Source organism: Sus scrofa, chromosome X, assembly GCF_054392235.1.
Source record: "Sus scrofa isolate SSC_HxYL_T2T_F1_AM1 chromosome X, Sscrofa_HxYL_maternal_Yorkshire_Landrace_v2.0, whole genome shotgun sequence".
Classification (NCBI taxonomy): Eukaryota; Metazoa; Chordata; class Mammalia; order Artiodactyla; family Suidae; genus Sus; species Sus scrofa.
The window spans coordinates 66,819,714-66,839,364 of NC_139401.1; the positions used below are offsets into that span (position 1 = coordinate 66,819,714).

At 37.9% G+C, this 19,651-nt stretch overlaps 1 protein-coding gene across 6 annotated transcripts in view; it reads right to left on the bottom strand.

Moving 5' to 3' along the window:
- The window catches only part of TEX11 (testis expressed 11), a 382,097-nt gene that overhangs the window by 267,282 nt on the left and 95,164 nt on the right, over positions 1 to 19,651 (bottom strand). For all 6 annotated transcript variants that reach the window (XR_014835135.1, XR_014835136.1, XM_003484125.5 and 3 more), the window contains exon 9: positions 17,144 to 17,229. Coding sequence is in view for 4 of the 6 variants with exons in the window: in XM_003484125.5 (XP_003484173.3) it covers positions 17,144 to 17,229 (86 nt within the window). In the remaining 2 variants the exon portion in view is untranslated. The remainder of the gene's footprint in view (positions 1 to 17,143; positions 17,230 to 19,651) is intronic.

A 19,651-nucleotide genomic window follows, 5' to 3' on the forward strand; every position in this document is an offset into this window, starting at 1 on the left:
GATTAATGATCTGGCATTGTTGCAAGCTAGGGCACAGGTCACAGATGCAGCTCAGATCCAGTGATGCTATGGTTGTGGCTGTGGCTGGCAGCTGCAGCTCCAATTTGACCCCTAGCCTGAGAACTTCCATATAGCACAGGTGTGGCTGTAAAAAGAAAAAAAAAAAAAAACCCTTTTCATTAAAATGGTAACAACTTAATAAAAGACGCTTTACAAATAACATACAGCTAACATCATACTGGCGAGAAGCTCAAATCTTTTCCAGTAATTCAAGAAAAAGACAAAGATGTCCCTTCTCACAACTCCTCTTCTTTTTTTACTTTCTTTCTTTCTTTCCTTTCTTTTTTTTTTTTTTTTTTTTTTTTTTTTTTGCTTTTTATGGCTGCACCCGCAACATACAGAGGTTTCCAGGCTAGGGGTCAAATAGGAGTTACAGCTGTTGACCTACACCACAGCCACAGCAACACAGGATCTGAGCCACATTTGCGACCTACACCACAGCTCACGACAATGCCAGATCCTTAATCCACTGAGTGAGCGAGGCCAGGGATCGAACCTGCAACCTCATGGTTCCTAATCAGATTTGTTTCCACTGTGCCATGACTGGAACTCTCCTTTTCAATGTCATGAGCCCTTGCTAATGCAGTAAGGCAAAAACAGGAAATCAAAGATACATAGATTTAGAAAGAAGACATAAAACTGTCTTTGTTTGCAGAAGACATGATACTCTATGTAGAAAATCAACAAAACAATTGAAAGAATTGACCAAAAAATGTCCTAGAACTAGTAAGTGATTATAGCAAGTTTTCAGGATACAAGGTTAACATGTACCAGTAATGAACATGTGGAAATTTTTTCTTGTCCTTTTAGGGCTGCACCCACAGCATATGGAAGTTCCCAGGCTAGGGGTCGAATCAGAGCTGCAGCTGCTGGCCTATGCCACAACCACAGGAACGCGGGATCAGGGCCATGTCTGCGACCTACACTATGGCTCACAGCAACACTGGATCCTTAACCCAATGAGTGAAGCCAGGGATAGAACCCATGTCCTAGTGGATACTAGTCGGGTTTGTTACTGCTGAGCCACTACAGGAACACCAAAAGTGTAGATATTGATATTAAAACCACAATACTATTTACACCCCAAAGATGAAATGCATGGACATAAATCTAACGAAATATGTAGAAGATCTATATGAGGAAAACTATAAAATTCTTTTTTTTTTTTTTTTTTTGGCCATTTCTTGGCCAACTCCCACAGCATATGAAGGTTCCCAGGATAGGGGTCGAATTGGAGCTGTAGCCGCCGGCCTACGCCACAGCCACAGCAATGCGGGATTCGAGCCGTGTCTGCAACCTACACCCCAGCTCACGGCAACGCCAGATCCTTAACCCACTGAGCAAGGCCAGGGATCGAACCTACAACCTCATGGTTCCTAGTCAGATTAGTTAACCACTGAGCCACAATGAGAACACCTAAAATTCTAATGAATGAAAATAAAGGAAAACTAAATAGGAGTTCCCACTGTAGCACAGTAGATTAAGAATCCGTAGTGGCCTGGGTCACTGCAGAAGTGCAGGTTCAACCCTCAGCCCAGCACAGAGGGTTAAAGGATCCACTGTTGCCACAGCTGTGGCATGGGTTGCAGCTACAGCTCAAATTCAGTCCCTGGCCTGGGAACTTCTATATGCCATGGGTGTTGCCATTAATTAAAATTTTTTTCAAAGAAAAACTAAATAAATTGAGAAAATCTCATGTTCATGGATGGAAAGACTCAGTGTTTTCAATATGTCGGTTCTTCTCAACTTGATCTACACATCAAATGAAATCCCAATCAAAATCCCAACAAGTTATATTACAAATATTGGCACAATTATTTTAAAGTTTCTATGAAGAGGGAAAAGACTGAATAGCCAACACAATAATGAAGGAAAAGTACAAGATGTAGGACTGCTGCTACTTGACTTTAAGACTTACTATAAAGCTACAGTTACCAAGACAGTTCCTTATTACAGTAATCAAGATATTGGTAAAAGAAAAGACAAATAGATTATTGAAACAGAATAGAGAGTCCACCATAAATACAGTCAAGTAATATTTGACAAAGAAGCACAGGCAATGCAATGGAGCAAAGTTAGTCTCTCCTAAAAATGGTGCTGAAATCAGTGGACTACTATATGCCAAAAAAAGAAAGAATCTAGACACAGACCTTACATCTCTCACAAAAAATTAAAAATTAACTCAAAATGGATCACAGACCTAAATGTAAAGTGCAAAACTATAAAACTTCTAGAAGATAATAAAAGGAGAAAATCTACATGGCTTTGGTTATGGTGGTGCCTTTTTAGGTACACTATCAAAGACACAATCCATGAAAGAAATAATTGATAAGCTGGATTTCATTAAAAATTTAAAACTTCTGCTTTGTGAAAGGCAATCAAGGGATTTAGAAGATAAGTAACAGGTTCAGAGAAAATATCTGCAAAGGACACATCTGATAAACACTGATATCCAAAATATACAAAGACACTTAAAACTCAACAATAAGAACACCCACTACTCAGTTTTTAAATGGGCCAAACTCCTTAACAGATACTTCATCAAAAAAGATATACAGGTAGTAAATAAGCCTATGAAAAGATGCTCCACACATCATATGTCATCAGGGAAATACAAATTAAAACAATCATGAAGTACCACTACACACCTTTTGGAATAGCCAAAATCCAAAATACCGACTACAAAAAAATGCTGGTGAGAATGTGGGAGCATAAGTCATACACTGCTGGTGTGAATGCAAAATGGTACAGCCACTGTATCCATTGGTGGTTCCTTATAAAAATAAACATACTCTTGGAGTTCCTGTCACAGCTCAGTGGTTAACAAATCCGACTAGGAACCATGAGGTTGCGGGTTTGATCCCTGGCCTTGCTCAGTGGGTTAAGGATCTAGCATTGCCATGAGCTGTGGTGTAGGTGGCAGAGCAGCTCGGATCTGGCGTTGCTGTGGCTGTAGCGTAGGCCAACAGCTACAGCTCCGATTAGACCCCTAGCCTGGGAACTTCCATATGCCACAGGTGCGGCCCTAGAAAAGACAACAACAACAAAAAACTAAACATACTCTTATAGGACCCAGCAATCATGTTCTTTGTGATTTGCCCAAAGGACCTGAAAACTTATGTCCACAGAAAAACCTGCACGTGGCTGTTTATAGTAGCTTTATTCATAATTGAGAAAACTTGTAAGCAACCAAGATGTCCTTCAGTAGGTGAATGGATAAACTGTAGTACATCCGGATAATACAATATTATACAGCACTAAAAAGACATGAACTGTCAAGCCAAGAAAAGACATGAAGGAACCCTAAATGCATATTACTAAGTGAAAGAAGGCAATCTGAAAAGCCTACATACTATATGATTCCAACTATATGACATTCCAGAAAAAGGCAAAACTAGGAGACTAAAAAGATCAGTGGTTGACAGGGGTTGCAGAGAGGGAGAGATGAATAGGCAGAGCACAGAGAATTTTTAGGGCAGTGAACCTATTCTGTATGATACTAAAGTGCTATAATGATAGATACATGTCATTACACATTTGTCCAAACCTATAGAATATACATAAGCAACAGTGAACCCTAAGGTAAACTGCAGACTTAGGTGATTATGATGCCTAAGTTCAGCCTTGATAAAAAAAAAAAAAGTACCATTCTGGTGAGTTATATTATAGGGGAGGCTATGCATGGATATGTGGGAAATAGAAGTTATGTGGGAAATCACTGCACCTCCCTCTCAATTGTGTTGTAAACCTAAAATTTCTCTAAAAAGATTCTGTCTTAAAAAAATCAATCACACTCAAAACTGAGGGGGTGTGGTCTTGAAGACTGTGCACATGCTCAAGACTCCCCTTTCAGGCTTGACCAGAAAGAGAACCTACTAACTATTGGCCCCTGCCTGAATTCAGGGCAAGATAATAAATTCACTGAACTATGAAGATAGTCTCTAAAACAAACAAACATACAACAGGGAAGGGTGAAAATCCAACTGGCTAAGTGGACTTAATATAACCTTTGACCAAGGGTTTATGTATCCAAATGCAGGGGTGAATCCCAGAAAGATATATAAGAAAAACTCAGCAGGGACATACTGCGAGATAAATAGACTTTGCAGAATTAGTTCAGTCCAGTTACCAAATAGATGAACAAACAAACAATAAAAAGAACAATGAGTTCCAAAAAGAGGGGAAATTGGAATCCAGACTTGCTACAATATATTATCCAAAATGCCTAGTTTTCAACCAAATATTATATGGCATGCAATAAAACAGTAAAATGTGACTCATATAGAGGAAAAGGAGCAGGCAATAGAAACTGCTTTGAGAGGTCCCACACATTACACATACTAGAAAAATATTTCAGAGCAACTATCAGAAATATGTTCAAAAAATTTAGGAAATATGGAGTTCCTGTCGTGGCTCAGTGGTTAACAAATCCAACAAGGAACCATGAGGTTGCGGGTTCGATCCCTGGCCTCGCTCAGTGGGTTAATGATCCGGGGTTGCCATGAGCTGTGGTATAGGTTTCAGACGCGGCTCGGATCCGGCGTTGCTGTGGCCCTAGCGTAGGCCGGTGGCTACAGCTCTGATTAGACCCCTAGCCCGTGAATCTCCACATGTCACAAGTGCAGCCCTAGAAAAAGACAAAAAAAATTTCTTTTAGGAAATAATGATTAAAGAATTAAAGGAAGGTATGATAACAATGATTCATCAAATAGAGAATAGTAACATATCAATTAAATGATAGAAATCTGAGCAGTGCTGGGGGCAAAAACCAAAAAAAAAAAAAAAAGAAAGAAATCTTACTTTTTTTTGGTCTTTGTAGGGTAGGGCTACACCCGAAGCATATGGAAGATCCCAGGGTAGGGGTTGAATTGGACCTGTAGTGGCCAGTCTGCACCACAGCCACAGCAACTCGGGATCCAAGCTGCATCTGTGACCTATACCACAGCTCATGGCAATGCCGGGTCCTTAACTCACTGAGTGAGGCCAGGGATTGAACCCGAGTCCTCATGGATACTAGCTGGGTTCATTACTGCTGAGCCATGATGGGAACTCCAGAAATCATTTTAAAAGGTGGAAATTCTCAAGTGGAAATCCTCAAGTTATTGTCTTGCATCAGACAATAACTGAAATGAAAAATTTACTAGAAGAGGCTCAAAGTAGAACTGGGCATGCAAAAAGAGAATAAATAAACTTGAAGATAGATTGAAAGTCATTATACAAATCTAAGGCATAAACAAAAACAGAGTGAGGGAAAAAGAACAGTGCCTCAGAGAAATGTGGGGCATCATTAAACACATTGGCATGTATAATCAGAGTACAAGAAGAAAAGAAGTGAGAGAAATGGATAGAAAACATATTCTAAGAAATAATGGTTGAAAATGTCCCAAAGTTGATGAAAAACAATAATATACATATCAAGAAGCATAATAGGCTCCATGTAGGATGATACAAAAAAAAATCCATACCCAGACACATTACGGCCAAATTATTAAAAGTCAAAGAGAAAATACCAAAAGCAGTTAAGAAACAGATCTGGATCAAGATGGCAGAGGAGGAGTTCCCACAGTGGCTCAGTGGTTAACAAACCCAACTAGTATCCATGACTAGTTGGTCTGATCCCTCGCCTTGCTCAGTGGGTTGAGGATCCGGAGTTGCCCTGAGCTGTGATATAGGTCACAGACGCATCTCAGATCCTGCATTGCTATGGCTGTGGTGTAGGCTAGCAGCTACAGCTCCAACTGGACCCGTAGCCTGGGAACTTCCACATGCCACAGGTGCAGCCCTAAAAAGACAAAAGACAAAAAAAAATTAGGATGGTGGAGGAGTAGAATATGGAGGTCACCTTCTCCCAAAAACATTTCAAAAAAAAAAAAAAAAAAACCTCTGGGAGTTCCCACTGCGGCACAGCAGGTCATGGATCCGGCATTGTCTCTGTCGCAGTGCGGGTTCAATCTCTGGCCTAGCACAGTGGGTTGAGGATCTGGCGTTGCCACAGCTGTGGCATAGGTGGCAGTTGTGGCTCAGATTCAATCCCTGGCTCAGAAACTTCCATACTCGGATAAAGGAAAAAAAAACATACACATTAAACGATTCTAACAGAACATCTACTGAATGCTGGCAGAAGACCTCAGAATTCAAAAAAAAAAGGCAAGAAAACCTCCACATAACTGTGTAGAACAAAAGGGGGAAAAATAAAAGCAGTTAAGAGAAAAATGTTTTATCACATAAAAGGGAGTAACAGTAAGATTAACAGCTGACTCATCAGAAACAATACCACAAGGCAAGGATGACATGTTCAAAATGCTTAAAGAGGAAAAAACTGTCAACTAAGAAGCCTTTATTTAGGAAACTATTTTTCAAAGTGAAGATTAAATAAATACATTCCCAGGCAAACAAAAACTAAGAATTTCTTTCTAGCGAATCCGCCTTATAAGAAATACAAAAGGACAGTCTCCAGGCTGAAAGCAAGTGGCATCAGACAACAATTTAAATCCATATTTAAAAAAGACTGTTGGAAGTTCCCTTGTGACAGCAAGTTAAGGATCTGGCATTGCTGCAGCTATGGTGCAGGCTGCAACTGCAGTGTGGGTTTGATTCCTGGCCCAGAAATTTCCATATGCTGTGGGTGTGGCCAAAAAAAATGTTAGTAATCTGGTAGATAAGTATAAAAGACAGTATGATTACATACTTCTTTTCCTTCCCTTTCTTATTTAAAAAGCACCTACATAAATGTCTACCAAATTTTATCGTTTGGGTATTATATATGTAATATATTTGACAATAACAACATAAAGAAGCAGGTTGGAATGAAGTTATAATTAGATTAAGGAAATGACACCAGATTCAAATCTACAGGAATAAATGAAGGAAATAAAAAATGACAAGAAGGTTAATACATTTAAAAATTCTATAAATACAGAGTTCTCTCATGGAGCAGCAGATTAAGGATTTGGCATTGTCACTACAGAGACTCAGGTTGCTGCTATGGCACAAACTTGATGCCTGGCCCGGGGAACTTCCACATGCCATGGGTGTGATCAAATAATAAATTAAAATTCTATAAGAATATTCATGGTCTCCTTTTTTCTCTAATCTTCTTTAAAATACGTAAGATTAGGAGTTCCCATCATGATACAGCGAAAATGAATCCGACTAGGAACCATGAGGTTGCGGGTTTGATCCCTGGCCTCACTCAGTGGGTTAAGGATTTGGCGTTGCCATGAACTGTTGTGTAGGTTTCAGACGCGGCTCGGATCCCGCATTGACATGGCCCTGGCGTAGGCCGGTGGCTACAGTTCCGACTCGACCCCTAGCCTGGGACCCTCCATATGCTGCTGGTGCAGCCCTAAAAAGACAAAAAGACAAAAAAAAATCCATAAGATTATATAAAGCAATAATTATAACCAAATTTTGAAAATAGTGATGATGGCTGCAACACAGTGAATGTAATTAATGCATTTTAATGATTTATACACTTAAAATGACTAAAATAGCAAATTTTATGATATATATATATACTACCAAAATAAAAATAAATTCATTAGTTTTCAAAAAATATCCACTTCTAAGACAAAAGGAGGTAGTAAAGGGAAAAAAGGGGAAAGTAGTCATTAGACATAGAAAACGAAAACCAAAATGTCAAGTATAAATCCAAAAATGATATTAACATTAAATATAAATGGATTAAACAATATAATCAAATGGCAGGGATTTTCAGACTAAATTAAAGAACAAGATCCAACTATATGATGTTGACAAGAGACACACTTTAGATACAGAGAAACAAAGAGGATGAAAGTAAATAACAAGCGTAAGAGTGCTAGCACTAGAGTGGCTATATAATATCCAATAAAATAGACTTCAAACAAAAAAAATGTTACCAGAGATGAAAGATATTTTATAATGATAAAAGGGCTAATCCATCAGAAAGATATAATAAGTATAAACATATATGGACCTAACAAGAGAGCCCCAAAATACATGAAGCAAAAGTTGACAAAATAGAATGGAGAGGTACATAATTCAAAAAGGACAGTTGGGGACTTCAATAATGGATAGTACAACTAGGCAGAGCATCAAAAAGGATACAGAAGACTTGAACAGCACTATAAACCTACTAACCTAACAGACATCTACATCACACTCCACCCAGTAGTAGCAACAGACTACATACTCTTCTCAAATAAACACATTCTCTAGAATGGACCACATTCTAGGCCTTAAGAAGTTCCAGCTGACTTAACAGGACTGAAATCATAGAAAGTATGTTCTCTACCTACATGGAATTAAATCAGAAATCAAGAATAAAAAAAATATGTGGAAATTAAACAACACACTCCAAATAACCAACAGGTCAAAGAATAAATCACAAGGGAAATTAGAAACGACCTTGAACTGAATGAAAAGGAAAAGAAAACATGCCAAAAATTATGGTAATAGTTAGGGGAAATTTTATAACTATAAACAACAATATTAAAAAAGATCTCATGGAGTTCCCATTGTGGCTAAGTGGTTAACGAACCCAACTAGTATCCATGAGGATACAGGTTCGATCCCTGGCCCTGCTCATTGGGTCAGGGATCCTGCATTGCTGCGAGCTGTGGTGTAGGTTGCAGATGCAGCTTGGATCCTGCATTGCTGTGGTTGTGGTGTAGGCCAGCAGCTATAGCTCCGATTCAACCCCTAGCCTGGGAACCTCCATATGCCGCAGGTGTGGCCCTAAAAAGATAAAAAAGATTTCAGGAGTTCCCTGTTGGCCTAGTGTTTAAGGATTCAGTGTTGTCACTGCTGTGGCTCAGGTTCAATCCCTGGACTGGGAAATTCTGTATGCTCATGGGCGCAGTCAAAACAATAAAAAATAAAAACAGGAGTTCTCGTTGTGACTCAGTGGAAACGAATCTGACTAGCATCCATGAGGATGCAGGTTCAATCCCGGGCCTTGCTCAGTGGGTTAAGGATCCGGCATTACTGTGGCTGTGGTGTAGGCCAGTAGGTACAGCTCCAATTCAACCCCTAGCTTGGGAACATCCATATACCACCAGTGTAGCCCTAAAAAGACAAAAAATAAATAAGTAAATTTTTAAAATAAAAAAATTTCTCAGGGAAAAAATGACAGCAAACTAAGCCTAAAGCAAACAGAGGGGAAAAGTCATGAAGATTATAATGGAAATAAATGAAACAGATGATTTAAAAAACAATAGATTTGGAGTGGACAGGCAATGAGATCCTGCTGTATAGCACAGGGAACTATATATCTAACCCTTGTGATGGAACATGATGGAGGATAATGTGAGAAAAAGAACGTGTGTGTGTGTGTATATGACTGAGTCACTTTGCTATATAGCAGAAATTGACAGAATATTGTAAATCAATCATAATAAATTTTTTAATTATAAAAAACAATAGAGAAAATCAAGAAAATCAAAAATTGGTGTTTTGATAAGATCCAACAAGTTAACAAACTTTAGCTATACTGACCAAGAAAAGAATAGAGAGGACTCAAATTACTAAAATCAGTAATCAAAGAGAGGAAACACTACTACTACCTTTGGAGAAAGACTTCCTAAAAGACTAGAGATCCGGTATCTCAGCCATGTGCCCTTGCATCAATCTCTTAATCTCTCTAAATTTCCATTTCCTTAACTGTACAAGATGAAGCTGATCTATAACAGTCATTTATTTGGCTTTATAGGGCTGTACCTCTGGCATATGGAGGTTCCCAGGATAAGGGCTGAATCAGAGCTATAGCTGCTGGCCTACACCACAGCCACAGCAACACGGGATCCGAGCTGCATCTGCGACCTGCACCACAGCTTGTGGCCATGCCAGATCCCCGACCCACTGAACAAGGCCAGGAATCGAACCCACATCCTCATGGATACTAGTCAGGTTCGTTACTGCTGAGCCACGATGGGAACTGAAATATAACAGTCATTTTTAAACTATAAGCAGATGAATCATTTTTTTCAAACAAAATCTTACAAGGACATACTACATAGGAAATTGATTAAAGCCTAACTTCCGTGAAGCAAGATTGGGATCATAGAGAAGTGTGAATAAGGCTCCTCCTTCTCTTAAAGGAGATTCTGAAGCTCTTCTAGCAGAATCCAAGGGTACCACAGAACACGGTTTCTTAATTACTGAACTAGATGATCTGTAAGCCTTCTTACAGCTATAAAGTGTTATCTGTAGTAAGTTAATCTTTTTTTTTTATGCTTTTTAGGGCTGCACCTGCAGCATATGGAAGTTCCCAGGCTCGGGGCTGAATCAGAACTGCAGCTGCCAGCCATAGTCACACCAACACAGGATCCAAGCTGGGTCTGCAACCTACACCACAGCTCATGACAACGACAGATCCTTAACCCACTGAGCAGGGCCAGGGATGGAACCCACATCCTCATGGATACTAGTCATGTTTGTTTCCACTGAGTCATGATGGGAACTCTGTGAGTTATCTTCTTATCAAGAAGATGTGGTACATATATACGATGGAATACTACTCAGCCATAAAAAAGAACAAAATAATGCCATTTGCAGCAACATGGATGCACTAGAGATTATCATACCAAGTGAAGTCAGAAAGAGAAAAAAACCATATGATATCACTTATCTGTGGAATCTAAAGCAGGGCACAAATGAACCTATCTACACAGCAGAAAGAAACTCATGGACATAGAGAACAGACTTGTGGTTACTGGGGGGAGAAGTGGGATTTATGGGGAGTTTAGAGTTGGTAGATGCAAACTATTACATTAGAATGGATAAGAAATGAGGTCCTACCATATAGCACAGGGAACTATATTCAGTCTCTTGGGATAAACCACAATGGAAGATAATATGAGAAAAAGAATGTATATATGTATGACTAGATCACTATGCTGTACAGCAGCAATCAATGCAATATCATAAATCACGTATACCCTAATAAAAATAAATTTGTTTTTAAAAAATTTAAAAATTAAAAAATAAAAACAAGCGATGGAGAGGGTATGGAGAAAAGGGAATACTCCTACACTGTTGGTAGGAATGTAAACTGATACAGCCACTATGGAAAACCATATGGAAGTTCCTCAAAAAACTAAAAATAGAGTTGTTGGAGTTCCCTGGCAGCTCAACAGATTATTAAAGATCCGGCATTGTCACTGCTATGGCAAGTGTTCGATCCATGGCCCAGGAACGTCTGCATGCCAAGGGCACGGCCAAATAAATAAATAAATATAGAGTTATCATATGATCCAGCAATCCCACTCCTGGGCATATATCCATACAAAATTATAATTAAAAAAGATACATGCACCCCTATGTTCATAGCAGCACTATTTACAACAGTCAGGACATGGAAACAACCTAAATGCCAAGGGGGGTGGTGATGAGGAGGGATGGATTGGGAGTTTGGGGTTAACAGACGCAAACTATTATATATAGAATGGATAAACAACAAGGTCCTATTGTCCAGCACAAGGAACTATATTCAATATCCTATGATAAACCATAATGGAAAATAATATGAAGAAGAAATGTGTTGGGAGTTCCTATTGTAGTGGTGCAGAAACAATGATACGTTTTCCTTGTCATTTGACATATTAAAAGAGCTTTTTAAAAACTATAGTTTTTAATGACATGCATTTGGAGGATTTAAGGAGCTGAGTTTTTTCAAAATGGAGTTTAAATAAATAAGGTTAATGAAATGAAACCAAGCTAAAGACTATACATAGGGAAATTCCTAGTTGGTGATCTCTTGTTGTATTAGAGATAGTGAGATAAAGTGGAAAAAAACTAAAATGTTAATATTGAGCATTTATGAGTGTGGGATTACAGGGGACTTTTTATTTTCCATATTACATATGTTCGTGATATTTAAATTTTTATAATTAGCACATATAACTTATTTCATCAGTAAAAAAGTTTTAAACATTACTTTTACTATATCCATGGGTATTACCCATTCATTTTGATTCTTTTCCCTAAATTTAATTTGCCATAATTAGAAAATAGATTTTACAGCAAAAGTGGAAAAGTGAGCCTCCCCCAGTGCTTATTAGCCAGTAGCTCCAAGGAACACAGTAGAATGATTAGAAAGAACTACTAAAAATCAAGGAAAAATCATCCATGATTAAGAATATGACTAAAGTTTTGGGATTAGATCATTTTCCTTTCGGGGTGGGGGGGAATCTGTAGTCTTTGTAGTAAATTAATACAACTCCAAAGCCTCTTTGTTTGGTATATAGTGCTACTTGTAGAATACTAATTAGTTACATTGCAATTTCTGAACACCTTTTCTAAAAAGACAAGTTCAGCAAAATATATATCCAAATTATTAGAAAGGACTTTTTTTTTTTTTTTTTTGTCTTTTTGCTATTTCTTTGGGCCGCTCCCACGGCATATGGAGGTTCCCAGGCTAGGGGTCTAATCAGAGCTGTAGCCACCAGCCTATGCCAGAGCCACAGCAACGTGGGATCCGAGCCGCGTTTGCAACCTACACCACAGCTCACAGCAACGCCAGATCGTTAACCCACTGAGTAAGGACAGGGACCGAGCCCGCAACCTCATGGTACCTAGTCGGATTCGTTAACCACTGCGCCACGACAGGAACTCCAGAAAGGACTTTAAAATATCAAACACTAAACTGAAATTCCACCAAGGCAACTGAGAGGCCACTAACAAATCCCCTATAGTGCAGAAGAAAGTTCTATGTCAGCAGTCTCTTCCCACCTACTTATTCTTGTCTCTGCCAGCAGCATACAGAAGCACTCAATATAGTAAGAATTACAAAAAGGGAGAAAAAGAAAAATTGTACTTTATTAAACAAAAACCCATATTTCCAACACTCATTTCAAAGATCTGAAAACCTGGAGTTCCCATCCTGGTGCGGCGGAAATGAATCCGACTAGGAACCATGAGGTTGCACGTTCAATCCCCGGCCTCGCTCAGTGGGTTAAGGATGTGGTGTTGCTGTGAGCTGCAGTGTAGTCACAGACATGGCTTGGATCTCGCGTTGCTGTGGCTTTGGTATAGGCTGGCAGCTGTAGCTCCAATCCAACCCTAGTGTGGGAACCTCCATATGTTATGGGTGCGACCCTAAAAAGCAAAAACAAACAGATGAAAAAAACAGAGATCTGAAAACTTATATTCTATGCAGTCCTAACTGAATTTGTCAGTTGAATACAATGATACAGGTACCTTGATACCCACAGTAAATTAAAATGAAGGATTCCCAATTTCAATCATATTTACAACAGCCTTTCTTAATCTGTGACATCTCTAATAAGGAGACATAACCCAAAAGGTGTGGCAGAAAACAAGGAAAGCAGCAGCTGTTTATGAACTTTTCTTAGCAAAAGAAAAGTTAGGGGGGAGATAAAAACTGAGAAAGGTCCTAAACTGAGATCTGTTAACAAGAACTGAGAGAAAGAAAAGAGCTTCATAAATAATACCCGCTACCACCCTTTATGTTCTAGGCTTCTACTTCAACAAAATTCCAATATACTACAGCAATTTTGATATCGTTTGGGTTAAAATGAGGGGTTTTCCTTTTAGGCTGAATGGGTACTTTCAAATTGACTCTCTCAAAAGGGTTACAACTGTAGAAAATATATTCACTTTCCATGGCCTCCTCCTGGTATAAAATTTATAGAGAAAGATGCTTAATTAGCAGCTATTCATTCCTGCTTGTATCATCAACTGCTCCCAATGGTGTTCTCAACATATGGATAATCAAAGCACAAAGAAAAACTGTCCCAGAGCTTGGCAGTATAAGATAGAAGATATGGATGTTTGTCTTTATAATATTTTTACCTGGGAAGTCAAAGTAATCTGCATTTGATTTCATTGTGGTAAATTTCATTTTAAAGTTTTACTTATTAGAATATACTTGATTTATAATGTTTCTTCAATTTCTGTTGTACAGCAAAGTGACTCCGTCATACATAGTTCCCTGTGCTATACTCACTGTGGTAAATTTTAGAATAAACTAGTGAAGTAGCCACACTAATGTTCATTTGCAGTAAATAGCAAACACATCACCTAGCAATACCATCAGCTACTACCATTTATTGAGCAGTTTCTATTTCCCAAGCATGTAACTAAACAATCTACAATACAAAATGAGCCAGAAAGACAAAGACAAATACCATATGATATCACTTATAACTGGAATCTAATATCCAGCACAAATGAACATCTCCTCAGAAAAGAAAATCATAGACTTGGAGAAAAGACTTGTGGATGCCTGATGGGAGGGGGAGGGAGTGGGAGGGATCGGGAGCTTGGGCTTATCAGACACAACTTAGAATAGATTTACAAAGAGATCTTGCTGAATAGCATTGAGAACTATGTCCAGACACTCATGCTGCAACAGAACAAAGGGTGGGGGAAAAAATGTAATTGTAATGTATACATGTAAGGATAACTTGATCCCCTTGCTGTACAGTGGGAAAATAAAAATAAATAAATAAATAAATAAATTTTACAAGCTGATTTGCACTAGAAAAAAAAAACAATCTACAATACATGCATCATTGCATTTAAACTCTACAATAATTCTAAAAGTAGGTATCACAAGATTGATAATTATTTTTACCTCTTTTTAAGCACATTAAAATATAATCTTTTTCAAGGAATTTGACAATACTTCACCAAGTTAATTTTATCTCCCCAAAAGATGTTGGAAAATAATCTGGCAGGAAGATTAAAACAAAGTATAATTAGGCTAGAATTCAAATCCTCCCTGTTTTCCTTAATCTCATCTTCGTAACAAAAATTCAAGTCTGTCTTTTTCCCATTTTATGTTCTTGCCTCCTTTGTCAAAGATTAGAATTGCTGGGAAACCTAGACAGCTGCATGCAAATCAATGAAACTAGAACACACCCTCATTCCATGCACAAAAATAAACTCAAAATGGCTGAAAGACTTAAATATAAGACAAGACACCATCAAACTCCCGGAAGAGAACATAGGCAAAACATTCTCTGACATCAACCTTACAAATGTTTTCTCAGGTCAGTCTCCCAAAGCAACAAAAATAAGAGCAAAACTAAACCAATGGGACCTAATCAAACTGACAAGCTTTTGCACAGCAAAGGAAACCAAAAAGAAAACAAAAAGACAACTTACAGAATGGGAGAAAATAGTTTCAAACAAATGCAACAGACAAGGGCTTAATCTCTAAAATACACAAGCAACGTATACAACTCAATAGCAAAAAAACCGACAACCCAATGGAAAAATGGGCAAAAGACCTGAATAGACATTTCTCCAAGGAAGATATACAGATGGCCAACAAGCACATGACAAAATGCTCAACATCCCTGATTATTAGAGAAATGCAAATCAAAACTACCACGAGATACCACCTCACACCAATCAGAACAGCCATCATTAATAAGTCCACAAATAACAAGTGCTGGAGGAGGCCTGGAGAAAAGGGAACCCTCCTGCACTGCTGGTGGGAATCTAAGCTGGTACAACCACTATGGAGAACAGAATGGAGGTACCTTAGAAAACCATACATAGAACTACCATATGACCCAGCAATCCCACTCTTGGGCACATATCCAGACAAAACTTTCCTTAAAAGAGACACATGTACCCACATGTTCACTGCAGCACTATTCACAAGAGCCAAGACATGGAAACAACCCAAATGTCCATCGACAGATGATTGGATTGGGAAGATGTGGTATATATGTACACAATGGACTACTACTCGGCCATAAAAAAGAATGACATTATGCCATTATAGCAACATGGATGGAACTAGAGGCTCTCACACTGAGTGAAGTAAGTCAGGAAGAGAAAGACAGACACCATATGACATCACTTATCTCTGGTATCTAATATATGACACAAAGGAACCTTTCCACAGAAAAGCATGGATGTGGAGAATAGACTTGTGGCTGACCGGGGGGGGGGGGGGGGGGGGGGGGGGGGAGTGAGATGGATTGGGAGCTTGAGGTTAACGGATGCAAACTATTGCTTTTGGAATGGATTAACAATGAGATCCTGTTGTGTAGCACTGAGAACTATGTCTAATAACTTATGATTATGATAATGGGAGAAAAAAGCATGTATACATGTATGTGTAACTGGGTCCCCATGCTGTACAGTGGAAAAAAAATTGTGTTGGGGAAATAACAATTAAAAAAAAAAGAATGCCAGAATCAAAAAACAAAAAAAAAAAAAAAGGAGTTCCCATCATGGCTCAGTGGTAACAAACCCGACTGGGATCTATGAGGATGAGGGTTCAATTCCTGGCCTTGCTCAGTAGGTTAAGGATCCAGCATTGCCGTGAGCTATGGTGTAGGTCACAGACATGGCTCAGATCCTGCATTGCTGTGGCTGTGGTATAGGTCCAGCAGCTGTAGCTCCAATTCAACCCCTAACCTGGGAACCTCCATATGCCGTGGGTGCGGCACTAAAACCAAAAAAAAAAGAATACAAAAGTCAAAATATAGTGGTGCTCAGAGTTCTCTTGTGGCACAAGTGGGTTAATGATCTGGCATTGTCACTGCTGTAGCTTGGGTCACTGCTGTGGCATGGGTTCGATCCCTAACCCAGGAATTTCCATATGCCACTGGCATGGCCAAAAAAATTTTTTTTTAAATATAGCAGTGCTCTATAAATTTGTTACCATATAGATTTTGATAAAAATATGACTTTGGGTCAAATTATATTCCTATACTAAGCCTTATAGTAAGTACTTAATATATACTTATTTGACTGATATGAAAATACCAAAATTCATTTAAGACTAGTAATTTTAGTTAATCCTACTACTATTTACCCACCTGGGTATGGCACACAACAGTATGTACCAAAGCAAAAAAAAAAAAAAATTTCCATATTGTTGATGGAAATACAAAGGAGGAATGGAGGGAGAACATGCTCTTACATTATATTAAGAGTAAAATACATTTTTCTATCAACAAGAATAATAAACAATACCTGATAAAGCAGTAAATAAATTTAGCATGTTGGCTTTTGAAGTCTTAAAATGTTTAAAATGCCAAAGAACCCTACAGTAAGTATTAAATGAACTCTATGATAATAATCCTGAATTTACACTCATTATTTTTGTTTACATTACCTAAGCCAGAAAGAACTTTCTTCATATTTATTATTCTTGTAGGTTTCTATTCCAAAGTTGTAACAGAGACTGTGAAGATATTCAGTCTGCAATATAAAAAAAAAAAAAAAGATAGGTCAGATTCATGATTACCTTAATATTAAAAAAATCTATCATTTCAGAGTCTTTAAGAAATAGTTAAAGGGTTCTGTACATCAAAATAACCCACTCATCTTTATCAAAACCTCTCAATTTATATAAAGAGGAGCTACAAAATATTCAGGGTGTGGCATTAGTTATGTATGTAAAAGTAATACAGTACATTAGAACAGAACTTGAAAGCTCCTTTGTAACAGGAAATGGGAAACCTAATCATTGACCAGGAAAAAGAATGGGCTAAAATGCCTCTGTATGTTGCCAGATTCAGTAAAAGGCATTAGAAACCAGAGTAGGAGTTCCCGTCGTGGCGCAGGGGTTAACGAATCCGACTAGGTACCATGAGGTTGCGGGTTCGGTCCCTGACCTTGCTCAGTGGGTTAACGATCCGGCATTGCCGTGAGCTGTGGTGTAGGTTGCAGACGTGGCTCGGATCCCGCGTTGCTGTGGCTCTGGTGTAGGCCGGTGGCTACAGCTCCGATTAGACCCCTAGCCTGGGAACCTCCATATGCCGTGGGAGCGGCCCAAAGAAATAGCAAAAAAAAGACAAAAAAAAAAAAAAAAGAAACCAGAGTATATTCAAAGAAAACAAAATCACCACTAAAGGGAGGACAAAATATGAATGAATTTTTTCAAACTTAATACAACTTAAAAAAATTCTGAAATTCTGAAATGTGTCCAAAGCACTATCTAATCATAAGACTTATTTAGAAATAATTATTTTAATGGATCTCTTAATAACAACAAAATTTTTCTATACATAAATTACCACTGAGGTAAAAATAGGAACAAGTAGTATGTGAATGGCGTCATAGGAAAATAATCTTATGGGTTAATCGGCATCTCAGTTCCTCTATCAACACCGTATCTTACAGAATTTTCATCTATCAAATACTGGGAAGTGGCAGAGGAGAAAAAAATTTATTCTAATTATTTACCCAAATATCCCTTCAGTATTTACAGAAACCATCTACCCAGAATCTGATTATACCCATATAAAGGAGTCCTTTATAAGTTCTACCTGAGTAAGACTACAGAAGCTGATCCTCAATTAAGAACCCAAGATCTGAGGCAAGTTATTCATAAGAAATGTGTAAAGACCTGTCTTGCTTCAAAAAAGTTTCCCTTTGAATTACAGTACAGTACATTCAAAAAGTAGAAGTTCAATATGCATGCCTGAGCACATCAGACCTACCGTATATTTAAATCTAAAATAAAGAATAGTCTTGGTAATGTGGGTCTGGCAAGAATCCAAAAGTATTTAAATGCATTCTTGACATTTCAGCAGAAAAAGCTTAACTCATTACATGCCCCAGATCCCAGAGGTTCACACAGAGCCACACCAATTATGTAGCTATACAGGAATAATGCAGCTTACACCCACTTGCTACCTAGAGGCTTGCAATTAATTTATAAAGAGAAAAATGGAAAATAAAACTTTTGGTGAACATTTAAATGTACTGAGTCTTTATTTAATTCCCTCATTGTTTCTGCCCTCACAATCCCTTCCAGTGTACTTAGATTAAATGCTACTTCCTAGGGGAGAAAATAATACAAAATAACAATGAACTTATAAGAACAAAGCTACAAAATACTAAAATATCTTTCAAGAGACCTGCAGCATATTTTCAATGTAATGACAGAAAGAAAAAAAAAAAACTTTTAACTACCAGTACTGCCCCATTCACTCATTCATTCATACACTCAATAGTAAATATTTACTAAGCATGTCCTATCTATTAGGCACTGTTTTAAGCTTTAGAGATAAATCAGTGAACAAAACAGACAAAAATCGCTGTCCTTGTGAAACATTTCTAATGGGATATTAAATATTAAGATTTATACAAATACCTCATTAAAAAACACTTTCCAGGCCTTCCATGGAGTGGTTAACATCTCACTTCGCGAGCAATACACAATGGCAAAAAACAATACAAAGAAGGTAGATCTCTAAGTTCCTTGTATATTGGTCATATAGAAATGGATGTATAGAACCAGGATTCATGGAATCTCTAGAGCCTCCAGCCACTACTATATCTACTGGCCCAGAAATGACAAATCCAACCAAATATCTACTTTACAATGCCAAGATAAGACTACAGATGATTTTTAAAATTCAGTTAGATTGCTGTTAAAATGAGTTTGACTACTAATTTCTGAGTTCAGTATGAGGCTTTTTATTTTTAATTAACTAGATAATTTCTTTTTCTGCATATTACTTTATAAATTATGTTCTTAAAATTCAGAAAAAGCAAACCTATTATTTGTTTAGTCCCAAGTTCCAAGCTATTTCTCTCTGTGATTCTACTGTTTTAAACATTTATAGATTATGTACTTTTACATTTTGTTCAATTATAACAGTGTAGCAATAAT